At 34.2% G+C, this 24457-nt stretch overlaps 1 protein-coding gene across 3 annotated transcripts in view; it reads left to right on the forward strand.

Annotated features, from left to right (window-relative positions):
- Positions 1-24457, forward strand: part of LOC149560767 (protein CHROMATIN REMODELING 35-like) — a 138518-nt gene that overhangs the window by 53661 nt on the left and 60400 nt on the right. For all 3 annotated transcript variants that reach the window (XM_089824792.1, XM_089824793.1, XM_089824794.1), the window contains 3 exons: positions 8080-8203; positions 17363-17632; positions 17739-18631. In XM_089824792.1, coding sequence (XP_089680918.1) covers positions 8086-8203; positions 17363-17632; positions 17739-18631 — 1281 coding nt within the window. In that variant the 5' untranslated portion in view covers positions 8080-8085. The remainder of the gene's footprint in view (positions 1-8079; positions 8204-17362; positions 17633-17738; positions 18632-24457) is intronic.

Consider the following 24457-nt stretch of genomic DNA (forward strand, 5'->3'; position numbering starts at 1 on the left):
GGTGAATATCATGTATTGATACTTTGGATGACCAATACTCATGATATTGAATGTGATATCAAATTATGGAAAACATCCACGATGTCAAATGAGATATCATTTAAATTGTTATTTAATATTATGTTGAAATAATATTTCTTCTTGTGTTTATCCTCCCTAGCAAAGAGGGAGTCTTAATGTTTTATAGCTCTAGTTGGTTAAAACACAAGGTGTAACCATAAAAGGACAACTCTTTGATTAAACATCATAGAAATATTTATATATAAAATTATATGAATGAATATATATATATATATATATATATATATATATATATATATATATATATATATATATATACACATATATTTATTCTCCTAATGATTTACTGTTAATGGTATGCTAAATTATATTTATAAATCAAACCTTATGTATATTCTCCTTCATATAAATTGTTATGACGTTCGAATAATTATGTTAATGGTTTCTTAATGTTTGTGCATGATTCTTCTCTTGTCAGCAGTAATCTGTTAGCTTTAATGTCATGAGAGTATGATTATTGTATTGGGTTAAGTAATATGTCCTCGTAATTGCTTACGATTGGGTGTACACCTTTCATGCACGATTGTTGGGAATGAAACCGTGCGTTGGCTTTTATCCTGCACTGATTGAGCTCTTTTCTAAATGCCACACCTTGCCTTGATGAATGTATTGGTTGGATGAAAGGACGTTAGTAGGGGTCATGTCCCCTAGCGCTTGCCCCCCCTTATACAAATTCATACAAATTCAGAGTTCTTGCTGGCTTTCTTAATATATCGAACACAAAATATATAAAGTCTTGTAGATTAAGGTGGTGGTAGAATTAGATATTATTAGTTGTTTCAAAGTTTCTTTGTATAACATAAAGAGAATATATATTGTAAGGATATTTACATAAGAATTTAAATATAAATCTAATTGTGAAAATCAACAAGTACAATGGCAAAAATGAGATAAAGCCTTGAAAGTTCAAGGTACGTTGGTTAGGACCATACATAATAACAAAAGTGGGGACAAATGGAGCAATAAGATTGTTAACACTTAACATTCTTTTAAGAGACTCCTTTAATGGGTCAAAGTTGAAACTCTATAAAGAGGGGAAAGAGACCTTTCATAGCCATCTCATGGAAATAACAGGAGAAAACCAATTACACAAAATAAAAGGAGGAAAAAATATAAAAGATGGAAACAAAATAAAGAGCTTGGAAAAAATCTGTAAAGCCAATAGAGGGAAGTACGAACACATTGAAAGGAGTTGAAGTGTACGGAAGGAAGTGTCGAACACAACCGTATGCAAACATCCGTACACAAAGAAGCAACCAAGCATACTTGTACATAGGCATTTGTACGTAAGACCACATACACATTGTCGTACAAGGAGTTTCATATGTTGTACATATATTGGGATGGGTTACGGTATATGGGATTCCGTATGACGTACAATGGATTGCAAGACTGTACGAAGGCTAGAAAAGCCATTGTGGAGGAAGGGGCTAAGGAAACTGTACAAAGTAGAGGATGATCAATTGTTGTACAAGGTACAAAACAAAGTAGAGGGTGGTGCCATACGGATCACACAAACAACAATGAGGGTTGTACGATCGGACATGTGGGGATAAAATCGAATATGAAACCAATAGAACAAAAGCCATCTGGAAACTTAAAAAGAATCATAAGATGGTGAAGACAAGCATAGGCAACCCAACCAGAGGAATAATTATTGATTCAAGAAAAGACAAGCATTACAGGTGAGGAAAATGGTGTCTGCTACTAAGGACAAAGGGAAGGGCACAAAAAATATTATAGGTACCATTGTCACATTTCAAAGCTTGGTAGGAAGTGAATGCAAGACATTGTGAGCGAATTTAGAGGAATACCGTGTGCTAAAGGAGGCATCACGCAACATTCCCTTTTTTTGATTTAAAGGAATTTGACCCTGTGTTGAGAACTATGGTTGTTGGATACAATAAGAAAAGGCATAAATCTGTGATTCAATATTTTCAGCCAACCCTGATTATTTCATATTCTCCTAAAGAGATTCACAGTATTTGGGGTTGCTAACCGAGGCCATGACCCAACAAAAACTTGAACAAAAATGACATGGAGGAAAAAAAATGGCTGAGGCTAATGGGCATGAGCAATCTCACAAAATAGGAATGGGACAATATTCTAAGCAATAACAACAACCAGGGATTGAAGAAAATATTTATAGATAATGAAGAGTGGAGACGTTTTGTGGATTTGGTGAAAAACAAACTCATTGGCGGGAGCCAAACATCAGATATTGCCATCTAGATGTTGGCTATAGTGAATGGGTTGAATGTAGGGGTGGTTAACAACATGGCCCAACTCCTTCAGGAAAGGTTAAGGGTATTCTTGTTGTTAAAGAAAAAGATATTATGCATGCCTCATCATGCGATGACTTTGTTCTTACTTTTAGGAAAGGTTAAGGGAATTCTTGTTGTTAAAGCAAAAGATATTATGCATGCCTCATAATGCGATACCTTTGTTCTTGCAAGTAGTTCGAACACAGGTTGGCCCAAAGCACAGGTGGACATTTGTACAAGCTAGTAGGGTTCCACCCTACAAGGTAGCTAAGGAAAATTGTTTCCATATGGATACAAATGGAATAAACACTAGGGGTTAGAGCCATGAAAAAAGAAACTAAGGACTTCTATTCAAACGCAGAGCATTGGCCAAGAGTAGGGAAGTTCAGATGGGTAAGGGGAAAGTACAGGCATATCTTTGTCTTCTTTAGACTTGGATAAAGAGGAATTTTGGCTCACATCAAGGCAACACCTGGTGATGTCCCATTCTTGCCAGCAGAAGATGGACCATCGCCCAGGGCTGTACCCCAAAAAATTGAGATCCACATACAAGGAGGTGTGGAAGTAACAAAATATGATTATACGCTAGCTGACTGTAAAGTACGAGGGAGGAAGTTCATACAGAGGGTACAATACAAGACTGTATGTAGGAAGTCTATATGGGAAACATGGCAGAGATAACCTGAATGTAGGAAGCTCATACAACATACATGGCAGAGATATACCGTATAGAGGAGTTAGTCAGTATGCAGCTAGTGAAAGACCATAGGATGTCAACGATAGACTATGCACGAGAAGGTAAAAGATGTACAACAGATGATGAGGGAAGGCATGCCAAAAAAGAAAGCACAGGAGGAATGAGTGGACTGCTAATTCTTCAGTAGGGAGAGAAACAAATTTCTTGTAGTAGCAAACTTGGTTTCCTTAGATCATCTAGCTCAAACAAAGGTGATAGATCTTCGATGCCACACGAGGGCTACACATACTGTGAAACTAGATAGTCCAGACGACATAGAAGTGGCTCAACCTATTGCCTTGGTGATACAATCTACAGGAAAGAAAGGAGTATAGAGTACTAGTGGGAAGAACATTGAAGGAGCTGGAACCAAAACAGAGGCAACATAGGTTGAGCTTACAGTGTTGGAGGATGCAGAAAGATTGCTGTAGTAGTTTGAGATGAGTGCAAAAGACATACCTTTACCTTCACCAACTTTATTGGAGATGGAGAATGAAGACAAGATGGAGGCCCAAAGCGAATATATAGAACCAATAGGAATGTAGACACCCACATTGGAGGAACAAGCTGCGAAACTCCTCCTAGACTTATAGGTGATGGAGTGAACCACTAAGGAGATCATAAAATAGGCCAAGGGACAGAATTTGGAGCCCATAATTAGAGCAACAAAGTCTTTTGTGACATTTATGAGGAAAAATTGGCATACAAATTAGGGCTTACTGATACAGAGTGGAGTTGGGAATGAAGAGGTTGCTGATCGATGGAAGGTCGGACATACCATACCTATAGTAACATAGTAGCCACCCCTTATGTAGTCGCTCACATGGAGGAGGCATTTAGGGGGGACATTTATGGAATTCCAGCAGGAAAAGGAGTTGACAAGAGAAATGAAAGAAGAGTGGAAGTGGAAAAAGCAACCCCAGTGATGAAATTGGCAGCAGTGAAAATTGAGGATGGAGGCCTTGTGATTGGTACATGGAGTTCAAGCTAAACAGATGGTGGGGAAACATGATCTACGACTTTTGCGCCAACAAACATCTAGTTTAGGGAGGTCCTATCACCCTACATTTGGGGGGGGGGGGTGTGTGTATTGTAGGGCCTAATAAACCAATTATGTGACTAAAGAGATTTAGTAGTTGGTTTGGGTAGTTAGGAAGTGAGGGGGTGTGGGTGTGTCCCTTGGTGTCTCTTACTAGTCAAGCACTATTGAAGAACATTCGAATATGAATGATGCAATTGTTGTTTTCGGAATCAATAAAGAATATTGTTTTCCCTCATAAATATTTGGTATGCTTATCATTGGTAATAGTTTGTTATGTTGATACTAGTGACATTGAATTCACGCTTTAATATATTGTACAATAACCATTCTACACATCTGGTAACTATGGGCATGTAGAAATCCATATTCTTATATATTTGTTCGATCATTAGACCACCTCTTTCAATGGCGAAATAATTATTTCAGGCTCATTGTGAGAATATATTGAGATAACTTTGAAATAATTAAAATTGATGTAAAACTTTCCAACCCCCTTTTTCACCGTCGTGCCTTTTAATGAAAATTTTTTTTTGGTATTATTCCTATAAATTAGTTCCACTTATAGTTATTTAATTTTAATATGAAATATTTAGTATTTATTTGATAATATATGGTAGAAATTTAATACTTATTTATTATTAGTCTATAGTGAAGAACTAATATTAAATAGTTAAAATTTCTTATGGATTTATTACTTGGCGATATTATAGCATTCTTCATGGACTCAATTGCTGATTCGGGTACAAGAATTTGGTTCATGGATTTGTTAATTGTTTTCCCATTTGTATGGGTTGGTGTGTGTGTTTGTTTACATATATTAAAAAACTACACATAATTACAAAGCTAAACCTTGCATGTGATTTTTGATCATTGATTGATGCTAAATGCCAAAGATAAATATAAAAAATTAAAATATTTGATCATTGTTCTATGTTCACTTCTCTAAAGAAAAGTATCCCATTGAATTATTGAATTACAAAATGAAAATTGAAATTATAGCTCATTAATGTTTGAAACATGATCCAATGTTCATGAATCATTAAAGTGTTCATCAATCATCAACTGAATTATGAAAAAAATCTAGATCATTGGGGTCTTCAATAGCTACAAGTGGTAGATCATCATCATTGGAACTTGTTGATGTGAGTTTTGTTCCACTACAACATGCATAATCAAATACTTAATGTTTCGATGAGAAACACCAAACACTCGATCCTCTCATGATATAAGGAAATCTCTCATGCTAAGCTTGCAAAGTATGATAATGAAATGACTTTAAGGTTCCTTCTTAATCGTGGATTTCACTCAGTTTTATGATGTGAAGTATGATAATGAAATGACTTCAAGGTTCCTTCTTAATTGTGGATTTCACTCAGTTTTATGATGTGATATGCTGGTTATCACAAAGGGACTTATGCCATTCATTCAATGGATACCAACTCTTGTACTTTCTAAAGATTTGGCTATACAATGTGCAATGAAAATATAAGTTCCAACTTCCCAATTCTCTACTTCAACTAAAACTTCTAACCTCTATTTCTACCTCTACTTCTACTATGAATGCAAGGAATCATGGATGAAATTGGACTCTACTAGATTTAATGTCTCCAGCGACTCCACCCGCCTAGTGCAAGCTTCTAAGGAACACTCTAATGGTTTTTACATCAATATCTCCTCTTCAATCTCATCAAATAGATGCAAACTAAAGATTGAATATCAATTGAAGTTAAGTGCTTTCAATCATTGGCTTACTACACAAGGCACTTTTATCACGAGCAATAGGCTAGTGGCCCACATTTGTCGAGTCATTTAGGTGATTATCCATAATGACTTACATCCAACTAAACTACTTCTAACAACAAGAAACAAAGTCCTAAATTAAGTGAGGAAATATGAATCACCATGCACTAATACAAACTTGATCACAACAATTCACCATGCAAGGCACACCAATGAAAAGTAGAGAAAATTTGGTATTATAGAAGCAACAATTCTCCAAAAGTCCTTTACAAATGAGAGGAGTGGGGTTTATATAGGGAGCTCAAATACAACAAATGGCCATGATTGATTTGAAATCGATAGCCAAGATTAAATCCACATAAGCCCTATTTAGGGTTTCATAACCTCCTGCTACAAATATTAAATGCTCACCCAATTACAAATTAAGCACCACCTTGTGGGCCAGTGAAAAAAACTACATTGCCCTCATGGGTCAGTGAGAAAATTCAAATCCATAACAACTTGATAAGGATGAATGACATGTGGACCCTTGATAAAAATGCCCATTGTAGACAATGCGATCTCATCACTTAGGTTATCTGGCAAGGCAATCTTTTAATTGTAAATAATTATCAAATTTTAAATAATAATTGCAATAAGACTTAGAAAATCATCACACACTTGCCATTTTAATTTTCAATAAAAAATATTTTAATGGGGTAGTGTAAATTTGATTCGAAAATATTTAATTATTACCATTTATGATTTATTTTCCAATAAATCAATTTTCCATTTATTAAAATCAATGCAATTTGGATAATTTCAATGCAAAAATAGATGAAATAATTATTTCATTTTAAATCAATCCATATTTTGCCAAATCGAGTTCAATTTAAAACACTTATTATTTTATTTATTATACTTTATTTCTAATTTTCGTCATTTTCTCCCTCAATTTTCTTTTTATTTTATATTTTCTAAAAAATGACTCCTACCTCAAATTTGAAATTAGTTTCTTTTTAAATAGTTAATCCAGGGCATTTAGACCCCCACGACCATACATATTTTCTAAGGTTGTTTTGCCTCGAATTTTGGGCTAAATGCTATCTATAAAATATATATATAAAAAGGCCACCCACATTTAGAACAAACTTCTAGGCTCCACCTCTCATTTAAAGGTCAAAAAATAATTGTTCTAAGATGAGACAAAGTTAACATAGGTAGAAAATCAAGTTCCAGCTCAAGGTGAAACAACATTTACTTGGGTAGCAAAACATGTCTCGGCCAAGCTGAGACAACTTGTACTTGGGTAGTGAACACGTCTCGGGCAAGCTGAGACAACTTGTACTTGGGTAGTGAAACATGTCTCGGCCAAGCTGAGACAACTTTTACTTGGGTATTGAAACATGTCTTGGTGAAGCTGAGACAACTTTACTTGGGTGGCGAAATATGTCTCCGCCAAGCTGAGACAACATTTAGTTGGGTTGAAACATGTCATCTCAACCCAACATGACTTTTATACCTAGCTGAATTTACCTCTTCTTTCGCATCACTCCTAATTTTGTTCCATCTCCCACAGTTATCAAATCTTTATTTCAACCCAAACGATAACCGATTCTCTTCAAACTTAAGCCCAATGCCGAAACTTTATAACCCCACTAATACCACAACAGCCTAAGCAGAAAACAAACGAGGGGATCCCCATTTGCAATGGGGCGATGGTGTGAAAACCTCACAACAGAACCCAAACTGGTTCCACTAGCACTAGATGGTGCTGTGTCATCTTTGTCATCATCCATATCAGTAAAGTGACTCTAGTAAGATCTTGAGCGGTCATATCCCTGTAGCAGACTTGGGTGCTGTGTCAAATATTCTTTATCTTATTTAGTTTTTTGATTGATTTGGAATGATGAATTTTAGAACATTATAGATATGGAAATTTCATTCTGGCTGATTCATGTTTATAGAGAATACAGATCGAAATTTTGGAAATATACATTTTTAGAGTTGCTTGGTCTCTCATGACTTATGCGAGTGTATTTTAGTAGGGATTTTTTCTTACTGTTCATGTTGTGTTCATTGTTTTTTGTTTATATATCCTTATTTTTTTAGGATTTATTTTTTTGAGTTCAGTGAGGGACAATTGTCACAATGTCCTTGTAGTGAAGTGCAGAAACAATTTTTGTTATTATTCTTCATAATTTATTGAAGGAAACTGAAATGCTCATGTGATCTAGGAAACAATGGGAAGGAGGAAGAAATGTGCACGGTTTCCTGAATCTTCAACGAGCAATTTTGATTTGAATCAAATTTTGCGCAGTTTGAAAGGATCCTGTGAGAACAAAGCATTTGCAATAAATGGTAATGATTTGTGTACCATTTTTTTCTTCGTTCGTTCTTATGGATTTGTATTTGGCATTGTATATTATGGCCTTTTGTATTTTTTCATTCTTTATTAGAATGTTTTGGGCATTCTTATTGGCATTTTGATGTAGTGAGGTTCAGAAGGAATATAAATGTATGACTGTAAACTTTCTGGAAATGATTAGAATATGTTATATGACCAGTCCTCTTTCTTAGGTAGGAAATATTTTATGTGCTTATTCTATGTCTAACAAATTAATGATTTTAATGCTGGCATTGTTTTTGCATTCATTCAGATTTTTTCTTGAGGGCTGTATCCTAGTGCTAATAAGTTTTAATAGCAGATTTCATGCTAGGGCTCTCTTTGAATGGAGTACATGCATTGTAGAGAGAAAACAAGCTATAATATGTAAATACTCACATCCCTGTGTAGATGTATATCCATATACATCCACAAAACTTCCTATCAAACCCTTTGGTCAAGCATTAGATTATCGCCACTGTCAAACTTATCATAGCAAGCAACATTTGATGGTCTTTGTTCCCCATGAACAAATTGATGGTTTTTGAAGTTCTTGGTGGTCACCTCCATGTTGCCCAATTAAAACCAGGAGGCACATGCTTGGAAGCACAATTGATAACTTTGATTGGAAATAATTGCTTGTCCCACAACTCCAAGGGCCTAAAATTTTATTTATTTTTTCGCTTTGTCTTGATGATTCTTGCACTCTGATCCTTAAAAAGGACCTTGCCTTGACCATCCTCGCACTGTGAACCAAGGACTAGACTTTTTTTTCTTGACAACCCTTAAAAATATTCAAGCTTTTCTCTAATTTAATTTTAAAGTGCAATTAGTATTTTTAATCAAGATTGACTGATGATTGACAAGTTTTATATGTCACAGTTAATAAGCAAGGCTGTCTTGGTTATATACCAAAATATAACACTTCAAAATCAACTTTGATCCCTGTGACACTGTTTTTTCCATTATCCTTGGTTGATAACTATCTTCTTAATTGCATCTGTGTTATACATGGCATGTCCCAAGAAAACTAGAAAGAGTTTTGAAGGTTTTTCTTGCCATTCACGTTTTAAAAGTATGCTTCTTGATCTTGTTATATATATTGCCCATCTATTATCTAAGGGCTTAAATATTTGTTTGCAATAATGTAAGTTTCGTGCAAGAGCTGATGAAATACTATGGTGCTGATGCCTTATACAAAGTCAGTGGGCTAAAAAGTCATTTTTGATATAATCAATTTTTTAAACATAGATTTTGAGTAGGACCACGAGTCATCTTTCCTTCATTCTTTCCAAGTAATTGAAGGTCTCATTGATAACATTACATTTAGTAGTGAAGATGTCTTCCTAAGGTTTATAAAGCTAAGAAATCTTGAGAGACTGTTTATTGATTGCAACTGATTAAATGGCCTTTGAGCAATTTCGATTGACATGGAACCTTGGTGACTTAAGCATTCTCTGAAGTTTTAAAGCTTTGCACAGCCATAGATCAAAAGCCAATCCACAATTCTAAAATTGTTTGGGATTAGAATGACCCAAAAACTTGTTTATTCTTGCAAAACCATGAAGATCATTAGTCTGTTTGAATCAGTGGACTCCTTGTGCACCTTTGTTTGAAACATTTGAAGGATTATTTTGAAGAGCACACAATTATACTGAGGGGGGGGGGGAATAGAATTGTTATAATAACAACTTTTTCTAAATAAATTTTTTTACAACTTCAAATGCTGAAATAAACAATTATGCACATGAACACAATGACACAATGTTTACGTGGAAACCCGATACAGGAAAAAACCATGGAAAACAAATGCTTTTATGTAAACTTGCTGTATTACAATGTTTTGTAGGCTCCAACCCCTACGTTTATGAGCACTGACTTGCTTGAAGCTCCAATTTCCACACTCCACAGGCACTGACCTACTGGAAGCAACAACCGCCACTGCTTGTCTTCATGATCACTAGCCCACTGAACACAAACTGTTTTCCAGCTTGGTAATGTTGCTTACTCAACTGATGATGGATTTCCTTTTAGCACAACTGTTCTTTCCCACTTTTGATATTTATATCTATATATATTTCATTTCTATATTTTTCTTCTACCTCAAGTCAGCCTCCAAAAATATTAATTTTTTATATGTAACATATCTTCAATATATAATAATAATGAGTCAGATCTTCAATAAATATGTAATCCCCTTTTCCTTTGTTTTCAGCCACCACTCACTTTCTTATACTTCTTATTTTTGTTTATTATCTATCTGCTCACTTCTTTATTTTCTTCTTAACAAAAACTGCTGACTTTCATCATTTTTATATTCTTCTCCATCTTTTATATCTTTATTATAACCTTCCACTGAAAGGTTGTAACTTTTCATGAAAATACTTTACTCTCCTAAATATAGTCATGTCAATTAATACATGGCGGTTCCTTTGTCATTAAACTAATTGCTATTGATAGCAATTCTTACATACACTTCTTATTTTTCGAACAACATATCACTGTCTGTCTTCAAACTTAGAACACATTAATTTAATTACTGATTATATTGCAATCACTGTTTATTGAATTGATATTTCCTCTTTTCGGAAGTCACACTTCATGACATGGTATTACAAACTTCTACATATGCTCTGTTCTGACAGATCTTGTAATATTCAAACTGCTCATTACAACCGGTGCTATATCAAATACTCTTCTGCTCTGACGTTGAACCCTTATCCTAATGCTACGGTGTAAGGTGACTGTTCGATGTCTGGCAGTAATTTATTTCTTCCTTTAATGAAGATGTCTTCTATTATTGCCATATTCTTTTTGTTTGTCATAGAATATTTTATTGCTGCTTTTTTGACCATAATAGATAATCATTGATTGCCTTGGATTGCTTAAGAAAATTTATCACTGCGTAAGTTGGACATTGACTACAAATGCTTTGATCCCTGCTCTGTTGGATATGCAGCGTAAGATTGCCAAAAATATGAACACTCAGATTTGTCTTCTTCTACTGCTGCAGATGTACCCAAAGAATGTTTATGTGATTGCTGTTCATATTTGATTCCACAAGTGAGGGAGATATTAGTTTCTATGCTGTTGATCACTGTTGTCTTATATATATATATCGCTGCCTGTATAAATTTGTCATTGTCCAAATACCCTTCTCATGGTATCGTTCCTTGCCATACTCAATGCTTCACACAATTCAACACATCTTTGCACTAGTCATCGTTGTTTTCATATGATTTGTCATCGTCTTTTGTCTTCAATCAGAGCCCTGTATGTTTTAAACTATACGTAGGTCCTTGGAATGTAGTTGTTTTACAAATTAGTTTAATTTACTCAGACCCACTTTAGATACACTAAGTAATGCTGCTTGAATCAATAGTTTTTCATTGCTGTCTTGTTCGAACTTATATTTATTTTTGATTCCTGGCAATCATGTTCAAATATCACTGCATATGTAGGAGCCTTGAATTAGTATCATGTGCTACTGCAACATTATTGTTGTGGTGCCACTATGTATTGTGGTATGGTCGTGTTGGTTGATTAAATATGGCTTTTATCAGATCATAACAGTCTTGATCATTATTGACTACTTCTATATGCCTTTGTTATTTTTTGGTCTGTTATTGGAAGTGACAAGTGATTTGCTTCAGACATATCCGTATGCATATGGCTTGCTGCACATATCACCATTTATATATTGTGTGACTGCTATATATTCATCTTTTATTATGTTGCTGCATTTGACATTCAATCAGTTGTATCTTGCAATGGCTGCTGTGTTTGATAATTATTTCTGACTTGAACAATTTCTTTCTCCACTATCCATTATAGTTAAGAATATTACAATCTCTTTCTCAAAATGTTATCATTAGAAATTTAGAACTGCTAACACTCCCTTTCATTTTCCTTTTCCATTTATCTCCCTTTTGTGTCTTTGTCGAATTCTAGCTCTATAATCAATTAATGGCAATGATATTTGTTGATGCGTGTTTTATGACCCACCAAGCAGTAGAGCAAAATACCAAAATATCTTATCTTCTCTTGAACAAAGTCTCGTGTATGCTATAAGATTGCTAGAAGATCATACAATGACTCCAAGGTTCCTTCAACATCAAGTCTTGATTGTGGATAAGCTCGGTGGTTGATGTGATTTGTTGATGATCACAAGTAGCCTTACATGTTTACTTAGATTCATTTCAAGCCATACTGGATGTGGGAGCTATTGAAAGGTTTTGCAATGAAGTACTTTTTGGGTTTTCATGAAATATGCAGAAATGAAATGGGATCGGGTTTAGAGATTCTAATCTATTTCTAAGGGTAGTGATGACAATAAATAGTACTCTAGTGGACAAATTCCTCAATTTACCAAGCTTTGCTTCGCCAAGTTATGCTACAACTACACGTGAATTGGTGCAATCTTCAAGGGTTACGCCAAAGATTTTCATACCACCACATACACCATCATAAAGAACAATGTATATGAATGATCGAAGTTAAACATATGCATGAAATGGGTTTAGGGTAACTTTGCACAACGATTTAGAATCACTAAAATGTCAAAAGTATGAACCAATGGAATTTGTCAATACACCATCATATTCTCGATTGCAATTAAAACACTTTAACTAGGCTAAACTTAATCTAATTGAGGGAATTTCAGAGAACAAGCAAGCACCAAGACACATCAAATATTCCACCAAACTTCAATGAAAACTCTATTATCTCAGTAGCTCATAGCAACAATCTAAGAAAATCCTCCTTTACAAATGAGAAGTGAGGCCTTTATATAGGTCATCTATTACAATGGGTGGCCTGGATAATCACAATAATTGATGACCAAGATCGTGCCACATCAACTCTAATTAGGGTTAGGGCAATGAAAGTGAATCTACATTAATGCAATAAGGAATCCACTACTATAGTGGGTATTAAATGCCCACTATGCATGCTCGTCTGGGAAGGGAGTGGGGTGCAATAAATGACCACTTAAGAACACTCACTATGCGTTAAATACATCTTCCTTGATTCCACCACCTGAAGGCATGGAAATGATCCAACATTGTCTGCAACTCCTTATTGATGCTTGGTGCCTATTCTTGCTTGAATTCTAGAACTGCAATTGCTGTTTCGACTTTTCCCAAACTTTCCTCCCAATCTAATAGTAAGTCCTAAGTGGTGTGCATTGTATTCGAGAAGATGGAAAAGTTCTCAAAATCATCTCTTTCATAGACATTCAGTCAAAAGAATTCCTCTAACTTGACTTTCAAATTATCAGTTCTCATTTCATCTTCCACCAATCTTTGTGACAGCAAGGATGCAACTATATCGGATACCCCTTGTTTAATGTTGTCAACCACCTTGTTCCATCGAGTGTGCTCCTTGGTGAAGCTCTCAAACATTTACTTAGTTGTGATCACTATGTTGTACTATCGAAGAAAATTATAGACATCCCCGTCGCTGATAACTCGACCATCGATCAATGCTTGCTTTGCGGTCTCCATCAAATTCTGAATGTCGGAAATCATTTCATCCTAGTAAATATGTTCATCTTCCCATTATTCATCCATGCACTTGATCTTGGAGAGTGCAACTAATGCCTTACTATGTACTTGCACTAATTCTATTGCATGTTTGAGGGCTTCCTTCTGAATTCCTTTGACCCAAACCTTTGCACCTTGTGCAATCCACTTGATCTTGTCAATATCATCTACTGCTTCAGTTGAAACACCTATCGTAGACACAAAGGATGGACCTTCCTCTCTTATTGGACGAGGCAAGTTGTTGATGTACTGGCAGAAGACTTTGATTTCTCCTTTCTGTTTTTGGTATCCATCTTCTAGCTTCTTTAGTCTATCCTTCAAAGCTTGTGTAGAGTCATCAAATTCTTCTAATATTTGCACCTTGGAGGCACGACCAAGATTTATTTCCATAATATGGTATTCATTTAGAGTAATCTCATTTTTACTCTTGTCGACCATAGGAGTTGCAATCTATAAGATTCTGGACCCCAGTTCTCCTATGACAACCTTGGTGAATCTTTTTGCTTTCCATTGCTCTTTTGATCGGTTTGCTCGGTCCAAAATTTCCTGTTATTCAATTGCCGGATCAACTTCATTTTGTTGACTCATTTGAATTCGTTGTCTTAACCATTTTGGAATGGGTATACTTTGGTCCCTTAGAATCATGAATTGTTCTTTCCTTTGGACTGCTTTAGCTGAAACACCTGTTGTAGGGACAAAGGATGGACCTTCCTCTCTTATCGGAGGAGGCAGGTTGATGATGTACTGGCACAAGACTTTGATTTCTCCTTTCTGTATTTGGTATCCATCTTCTAGCTTCTTTAGTCTATCCTTCAAAGCCTGTGTAGAGTCATCAAATTCTTCTAATATTTGCTCCCGGGAGGCACGGCCAAGATTTATTTCTGTAACATGGTATTCATCTAGAGCAATCTGATTTTTTCTCTTGTTGACCGTAGGAGTTGCAATTTGCAAGATTTTGGACCTCAATTCTCCGCTCACAACCTTAGTGAATCTTTTTGCTTTCCCTTGCTCTTCTGATCGGTTTGCTTGGTCCAAAATTTCTTGTAATTCAATTGCTCGATCAACCTCCTTTTGTTGACTCATCTGAATTTGTTATCTCAACCATTCTGGAATGGGTATACTTTGGTCCCCTGGAATCACGAATTGTTCTTTCCTTTGGACTGTTTGCATGTTGATCACCTCTCCACCTCTTCATATTTTCAATTATATTATAGAATTACAAAAATTAAATGCAAATTCTAATGTTTATACCTATTTCTCATTTTACATCACTATATACATCTTATTTTTCTTTGAAGTACACTATTACTAGTGCAAATGGTGTCCATTTTTAAATATAGGTTATTAGGCCAAATGTGTTTATCTCAAAACGATTGGAATGATCCCAAAAAAAAAAGACTATACATTTAATACTACCAATTCAAAATTTTTAATTAAAGTTTCAAAAGTTTTAAAACATTATAAATTATGAGATATAAATATTGTATTATTATTATTTAATTAATAAAATTGAATTCATCAATTTTTACAATACTATGTGCAAAAAGAGACAAAATGTTTCAGCTCACCTTTCATACTTGTATAATCATATTACTTATAGACCAATTACAATTATTAGTAATACTTTATTTTAAGTATGATTGTAATATCTAAAATTCTATTAAATCAAGAATTTAACTATAGTTATCTTCAATTTATTTAAATTTTTTATTTTCCTTAATATTTAAATATACTAATTATTTTTTCCAAGTGCACACTTCTTAATATTTGAATTTCAAAAAGTTTAGATATTAGTTTTACGCTTTTTAAAATTTTTTAATTAATTTAACTAGAGTTTTATGTAGTTTTAGTTATTTTTTTATTTTTTTAATGTGAAATTTCATAATTGAGTGTTTAATTTATTCTATTTTAATTTATACTAATTATTTTTTCCAAGTGCACACTTCTTAATATTTGAATTTCAAATAATTTAGATATTAATTTTACTCTTTTTTAATTTTTAATTAATTTAACTAGAGCTTTATGTAGTTTTAGTTTTTTAAAATTTTTTAATGTGAAATTTGATAATTGAGTGTTTAATTTATTCTATTTAAATTTTGATCGTGAATTGAGTTTGAAACTTATTCTCTCTCCCCAGCCATCCTCCCTGCTATTTCTAAATATTTTTTCTCCCTATCTATTTTTCTCCCCATCTATCCATACATTTCCTTGCTGTCTATGTTTTCCTTCTTAGGTCTGTATATCTCTCTTTTTAACCTTAGTATGTCCATTGCTTCCTCTATCTCTATCTTCTTATGTCCTCATCTCTCTCTCTCTCTCTCTCTATATATATATATATATATATATTTATCTACATCTTCTCTACATCTTCTCTACTCTGTAACCTTATATTTTCCTCTCCTCCATCTCCATCTCCATCTCCTTACCTCTTTCCCTCTCTTCCCCTATTGCAAACATACCATGAACCTGTTGACAATGGAGCCTAACAATCTCCTTGGTTTAGAGGATTTGTTTCAATCATGGTCAGATCCTTATAAGTGGATAGAAAGAACATTATTTGTACAAAAAAATAAATACGTTGTTTCCCTTGATTGTCATTTCCTACCTCTTTGGATAACTCATTGCACACAAAGGTGTTATTCCTAGTTTAAAATTTGTCTACCTCAACTTGTTACTTTTATATTAGATTATGCAATTTTATGTAGTGCTACCTATGTATTTTTACATGAAATTTTCATGCAATAAATCCTATACCATCAAATATAAAATCAACATAATTATAAATACGTATATTTCAATTTCTTTAAATAATAAATAATTTGTAACATGTAATATGCAAACCAATCATTTTAAAATATGTTATAAGTTTTCAAGAAATCTAAGATTTTTAAAATAATATATTTTAGTTTATATTTTGAGTGAAAGAAATGAATTACTATTAATTATATATCACTATATCTCTTTTAACTCTCTCTCTTCGTATATCCTCTCATTCTTTATTTCAATCTTCATCTATATATGTCTACTTTCCTTCGTCTCCAACTAGTGGCAGGAACTTTGATGCTTAGCGTTTCTTGTTTTCATCGTGTTTCTATATAGTGGTGAATTTTATGGAATGTGGCTACAGATTGTGTGATTACATATGGTGATTTAGTGACATTGGAGACATACAACCAATACATAGAGCATATGACATGGTTTAGTTGTAATGCTCTACTAAGAAGACAACACAGGGTAAGGTAGATGACTTTCCTCATTGATGTTTGCTTTATGGAATTGATAGTTTCCTTTAATGCTTCCTATTTGCGTTGCTTGTAGGCCTAGAGTGACAATGGTGATGTACTAGGTATATTTGAGTATGTGTTGTCTTTGTTTGAATATTTATCCAAGTGAATACTTTAAACATGTGTTTAATACTTTAAATATTTTTATATTTTTCAAGCAATACAGATAAGGAATCATCCATGTGCATAATGGTATATAATGAAATCATTTTGCTTCATGCCTATACAGGCGGCCAAGAAGGTTTCCATTTGAATATTTCTAGTAAATTTATTTTGACCAGCTTTGATTGTTAATTATTTGTAACAGACTCAAGACCTACAAAGAAAACAAAAGCAAGTAATGAAGAATGGAAGCATTCTAGTGTAGCACCAGATATAGAAGCTTATAGAGCTCGTAAAGATGGAATGAGCAAGCGGTTGGAAGAAATGTTATCTAAGACCAGAAATGAACTTCTGACCACACCACCCTCTTCACCAGGCACCTCAAATCTTGCTTTTGCCAAGATCAACGAGGACAAAAACTCTTGTAGAAGAAATTTATTTGCAAGTGGCTTAAGTTATTCAGGCATCACTGGAGGTATGTCAAGCTTTTGTGGTTGTTTACAGATCTCAGGGATTAACATTTTGTAACAGGGACAAAGAAAAAGGTTTTCTGGGCTAATAGAAGTTATTGGATTTTTCAGGCTCTGGTTGTTCAGAGGTGGTGGATTCTGGTATCAAATTAATAGAACCTCAAAACATGCATAATCAGGGAGCTAATGCTTGTGAACACGCTTTAATTGGGCAGAACACTATAACAAATTTCGACATTACAGACGAGCAGGAGTCAGTTTTCAATCTCAAGGGTGGGATAGGTAAAGGGCCTGAGGATTTTCCAAATGACACAGGTTCTAAGTATGATGAATCGGATGATTGTCAAATTATTGAGCAATATCCGCAAAATAATATGGGGTATTCTCCTAACATTGCCACACTTCAGGATGAAGAAAATCTCAAGTGTGGGAAAGGTAAAGGACTCGAGGATCTTTCAAATGACACAGGTTCTAAGTATGATGAATCAGAGGATTGTCAAATTATTGAGCAATATCAACAAAATAATATGGGGTATTATCTTAAAGACAAGCAAGATGGAGAATCATATATAAGAATTGATGGAATTTGGGAAAAGAAGGAGTTGGGCCCGCAGATTACTGAAACATATGAAAAGATTTTGGAGGATTGTAAGAACTTCAATATTTGTGAGAGTGCTCAGAAATCACAGCAGCATGAGGAAGTGGTAACTAAAACATATGGAAAAGATGAGCTAAATATCTCTGGAGATGCTACAAGAATTCTGCAAGATCCTTCGAAGGATATTAAGCAGCTTGTACCACTTGACGAAGAGGACATACCTGGAGGTAAGATTGAAGAACCTGGTAAGGTTGCAGAGGAAAAGGCAGTGGAGGTTGATGTTGCAGATTATCCTGCAATAGAGTTTCCGTGGGAGAAAGAAGTGGAAGATGAAAGTGAGGAAGAAGAAAATGATGAGATCTCATTAATGTGGAAACAAATGTCAGTGTCTTTTAAATGTTCCCAGGTAACAGCTCCTTGTACCTTCTAATTTCTATCCTCAAATTCTTTTTCACACTAGGAAAGTCAATGTGAGTAATTTATTTATTATGTTTGCTATTTTATAATATTGACTAACAGATATATATATATATATATTGGTCCATATGCATCCCTATATACGAAACAAAACCAATATTAAAATTAGAAATTGAGTGCCTCATATAACAGAACAGACCAAAACTAAATCAATAACAAAATAATCTCTTCCCTGAATGAAACGTGCTATGCTATTAGTATCACCTTATGGCCACTTGGGAGAATGATGATAAATACATGTCAAGAGAGCCTGTCAATTTTGATAGTCCTATACAATGGTCTATTACAAGATGCCTTGTCATGGTGTGAATTTCAATATGCCATGCTTATACCATTTGGGAATTTCTTTGTTTAGTCCACAGGTCATACCTTCATTTAATGTCTTTCCATGTTGTATCTTCCTCAGAGTTCTTTATATTAATCTCTTTTTATGTGTTAATTTTTTATATACTGTTTAATCTGTTCTAAAAATTAGAAAGTTGTTTTGTGTGATTACCTTTATTCCCAAATTTGATTGAAATTGTAGAGGGGACAAGTAGAAGTTGAAAGTACAGTTTATTTCCGAATCTGGAGGTGGAAGCTGAAGCTATTGATAAACTCTTTGTATTGGGGCTTCTAATTGTATCCGAAAATGAAAAGTCTGCAGCAATCGCATAAAGCATATTAGCATAGGCCAAGCCAACTTCTAAACCAGCTTTAATTAAGCTAATGTGCTATTGGAAGAAGTCTGGCCGTGTGTTTGAAAGTTTAAAGGAAATATTTTGTTGGGTGTTGCATGGTTAAGATGTAAGCTGCCAATAGGGGAATTTTTCCTGATGTGTGCAAGTCATCTGGATCATTCTGTATACTTACTCGACTATATAGCTACAATACATTGCAATCAGACTGCCATATAAGGTTATATTAATCATTAACAGTTTTTTATTTTTCCATTTCTCAGAGAGGCCATTTAAACTTTTTAAAGGGCATATCCGTCCATTGATTTCTACATCATATGCTACTCAACATGTGTATACGAATTAAATCACAACCTTATTTGTGTTGAGATTTGGGTGGTGAGACTCTAGGAAAGACATGGTCATGTGATAATTTTATATAAAAGCCATAAAGAATCAATTCTGAATGGGCATCGGGGGATGATGGAAGAGCTAGGAGAAGCCTATCCTCAAAGGCATTTGCTATTGAACTTTCAATGCTGTGAGTTGCCCCTTTTGATAAATGTTGCTGCAACCTCGAACTTATAAAACCTTGGCTTGCTCATCAAGCTTAACTCTAAGAAAAATCCTAAATTTGTTCTTTATGGTTTTCACAATAAACTTATCAGGCTAAAGCCCAAGTATATTTCAGTAATCAGTATCTTGATAAACAGTCTACAGATAGTAGATTAATAGTCAAATAAGGCACATTCAAGCCATCCTAACCTTGCCATACTCTTGAAAAAAGTTTGTTGCTGCAACCTTGAACTTATAAAACCTTGGCTTGATTGTCAAGCTTAACACTAAGAATAATCCTAAATTTTTTGTTTATGGTTTTCACAATAAACTTATTAGGCTAAAGCTCAACTATATTTCAGTAATCAGTATCTTGATAAACAGTCTACAGGTAGTAGATTCATAGTTAAATAAGGCACATTCAAGCTATCCTAACCTTGCCATACTCTTGCCCAATATTACTACGTCTTTGATATCCTTTTGAAACAGTAATTATCATTGATCACGGTCTGAGTGCATCTTGTAACCATAATAGATTTACATGTGGAAGTTGCAAGAAATTATGAAAAGTTTGAGCTACAAGAACATTACTCTCGCTCTTTTGCATTATGCTTGCTTAGTTTCTCCTTGATTTTCTTGGATTTTTGTATCAAAGCCTCCCTGCTTCTTGAAAGAGCTGTCCTAAGTACACCTATGCTTCCTATAATAGGTGCTTCATCGCACTTCTCATATTGGCTCCTTGCTTTCTGCTATGATTAATGCCTCAATCATGGCTTTTGCAAGATTTCAACTTCCCTTAAACGAAATGTGCATGCTGGTTTGAACTATCTACACCAATCAAGGTAAGATTTTCTTCTTAGCAATCAATAGAGAACACATGGCATCAATGACATATTCTAGCCATTTTGTCTTATTAAGTGACATGGTAAAGAAGAAAGTGAAGAGAAACATGTAATAAGGTTGGCCTAACTGAACAAGTAACAATGTCTATTCTATCATTGTCCATCTTGTATTCTGTGCTGCGTTGCTTGAAATGAAAGAAAAAATTGTTAAATGAGACAGCTGGTGTACAATTGCAACATCCAACCAATAACACATTAATAAAGTATGAATATCACTTGAGTAAAGTAAACATAATCCAGAGGCAAGGACTCAGTAGTTGACTAATTTGTTTTACTTTATTATGATAATTCTACGATAATTTTAATTTTTAGAAGTCCATTTGTCAGACTCGACAAAATTATGAAAAGGAAACATTCTACCCTGCAGGTTCAAGTATGCAAATCATGAAACCATACTCAAAATCCACAAGATAGGAGTAAGCTGTACGTAGAAGTCATCTACTCTTTCAATCTGTGAGTTGTAAGATAATTTATTAAAATTTATCTTAAAATCCTTATTCTTTCAGAGAGAGAGAGAGAGAGTCTAAATCTATTCAATATTATGTGACTTTGAAAAAAAGGCTTCATCTTTTGCTCAATTTCATCATATCTTGAGCCCTTTTCAAAATAGGTGGAGAGATTTTTATGAAAAATTCTAAGATAGACAATAAGTTCTAAGCTATTCAATATCGCCTACTAAGCTATTCAATAGCACCTAAGGAGTGAAAATCTCCTTGAATAAAGGATAGAAATGATTTATTTATGAAGGATAAGATCAACAACTTATAAAGAAAAATGATAAGAATGACATCCAAAAGAATAAAGAATTTGCTCAAGACTCAATTATCATTATAAATTGAATATCACCATATCACTTTAATATTCTCTAATAATAGTTAATTTGTGACCACAACAACTGTATCTTGAAAATTTACAAAATTTTATCAACTTAGAGACTTGCTTTTGTTAATGTTGTTGCTTCAGTAGGATTGATTTCATCAAGAGAAACTGTTATGATTACTAGTTAATCATAATTGTCTCTTATTAATAATCACTAGATAATTATTATACATCCATGCATACATACATACATACATACATATATATATATATAATTGAGTTTTATACACACACACACATATGTATGTATGTATGTGTATATATATATATATATATATATATATATATATATATATATACACACAGGAACACATCCATTTTTATATTGTGTTTACATTATGTAATGATTATTAACGTATGCGTAATTAGCGAACGATATTCAAATCTGGTTGAATCAATAATCTGTGTGACAATTGTTATACATATCATTGGATGAAGATACTGATCAAAATATATATTATGGAGATTGTATTATCCATAGAAATTGGTATTGTTATTACCAATTAATAATGATTATGCAATTCAGCCATTGGTATTATTACCAATATACATAATGCAGCCAATTGGTATTCCGAGATAGGTAAGGATCAATGTCCTTGTAAGATGCTTGAAAACTTGTTCAAATATGGGATGAAGTTGCCTTGAGGATTTGTTCAATATAGGATTAAGGGCTTGGATCCACATAAACCTTTAGGGGGACCGTTGAGTTTGGTGCCTAAGCAATCTGTTTACTTCCTAAGTATTCTACTTGACAAAGAATAGTAATAAAAGCAAAACAAAACAAGCATATTGCTAAGTTGGCCATCTCGTGTGTGTGTAAACACCAACAAGGGGGTCAAAGCTCTGCACTTGGTGTAGTGCCTACCCCTAGTTTACTTTTCATGTTATATTGGCGAATTCCTTTAGGCCAGCTTTATGGTTATGTTTTATGATTTAGTGGTACTCGGTTACCTGACTTGATTGGATGTTATTTCATACTCAGTTTATATATTTGATGAGCTACTTGATACTTGGTTATTTCATGTGTTCATGTTTATTCATTCGATGATGATGCTTCGTATGTTTAGATAGTGATTTTAGTTATTTCATGATGATAGTTAGACAGATGATTTATATGCAGTTTTCTATGATTTATACGCCATACTTTGAAAAAGCATATGTTTTTGTATGGATGAACCCAAAACGAATTCGAACCCAAGCCCAAAAACATTTGGACAAATTTCAAACCCAAATTCAAACCCACATCTGTACTAGAATTCGAACTGGCAACTTAGAATTCAAACCGAATGAACTATGAAACCACACTTGTTAAATGCTTGATGTGATGTATGGCTTATTTTTGTGTTGGGGTTGGGTTTGACTTTTTACGTTGACCAGTTTTGGATGTTTACTAGAGGCTTGGAAGTTATTGTTTTATGATGTTGTATGTGATGTCATGGTTAGGGGATTTGATCTATGAGGTTTTGATCAATGTTTATATTGTGATTTCCAGTTGCTTGTATAAAACTGATGTGGTCATTGTGACTTGATGAGACTTTCTGCTATGACCTTAGGGTAGGTTATCTTTATGCATTTTGGGAAGTCGCTGCCTGGGTAACCCATTGTAGGTTGTATCAATAAGTGATAACATTTCATTAAATGGATTTAAAATGAATTAACAAGAGTTAATGGATTCCTTGCCCATGCCTTGAGTGTTAGTACAGGCTAGGATGGAAGTAGAGAGGATGCTTGGTTGTGACCTTGCCTTGTTAGTATGCCTTGTTTGTAAGAAAGGATATTGATGTTGCATACAATCACTAGGGGGTCGAAGTCCAGAGAGGTTGCCGGGGGAACCTTAGAGTTGGCTCATGTGATGACACTTGCCCACTTACATAGTAGATTTCCTACATGTCTTTGTTGCCTCCAGGATTAGATGTTACTTGTGTCTTGGTACCTTTGAGATAGATTGCTATCAGGATTTCCTTGACCTAGATGATGGTTATGACTTTTGGGATTGATATTCGTATGAGACTTGAGATTATCTCTTTAGCACGGTGGGTGTGGACCATTTAGGTTCCATGAGGTCGGGTGATAGTTTTTTTATACAATTGAGATTCGACAGTTAGATGCCATTGCTGGATGTACTTGTGCAGTGGTCATATTCTTCTGATTTTGTGTTTATGTTCGATTGTTATATTCTGTTCTATTGTACTTGATTAGTGGAGGTCTTATGAGATGTTGTATTTATTCATGATGTATATTCTTTTAGCTTTTCATACCCTGTGACTTGTACAAAGGATGATTATGCATTTGGGTTATGCCATGTGGCATCTTATGTAATTGTCTTAATAAAACTTATATATGTGATTCAACGCCATGGAACCCTTAATAGATGTAATCTGTTTATGGATTGTTTGTTTGTATGTGAGTTATTGCTTCGGCTATATTATCTCGTTTTAATTAAAAAAAATGAAAGGCAAACTTATTGACTTTTTAGGTTAATTTCTTTTGGGGTTCCCTGGTGGGGCGTTACACTTGGACTTAGTATATGAGAATCAGAATCACAAGGCCGAATCAAATTGCGAATTGACCATGAATCGGAATCGAATCAGCCACAAATTAGCAAATTAAAAAAACCCTTGAAATTTAGTGAGTAACTTATTCCATAAGCCCTTTATCATTGATTCGATTCACCAATTCACAAAGAATCGTTTGGCTTGAATCGAATCGCCGAATTGTGTGAATCGCCATGATTCTCGTTTCTATGGTACTGATGATCACTTG

The sequence above is a fragment of the Cupressus sempervirens genome, chromosome 4 (assembly GCF_028749045.1).
Source record: "Cupressus sempervirens isolate cs-2001-9-10 chromosome 4, ASM2874904v1, whole genome shotgun sequence".
In the NCBI taxonomy this organism is placed as follows: Eukaryota; Viridiplantae; Streptophyta; class Pinopsida; order Cupressales; family Cupressaceae; genus Cupressus; species Cupressus sempervirens.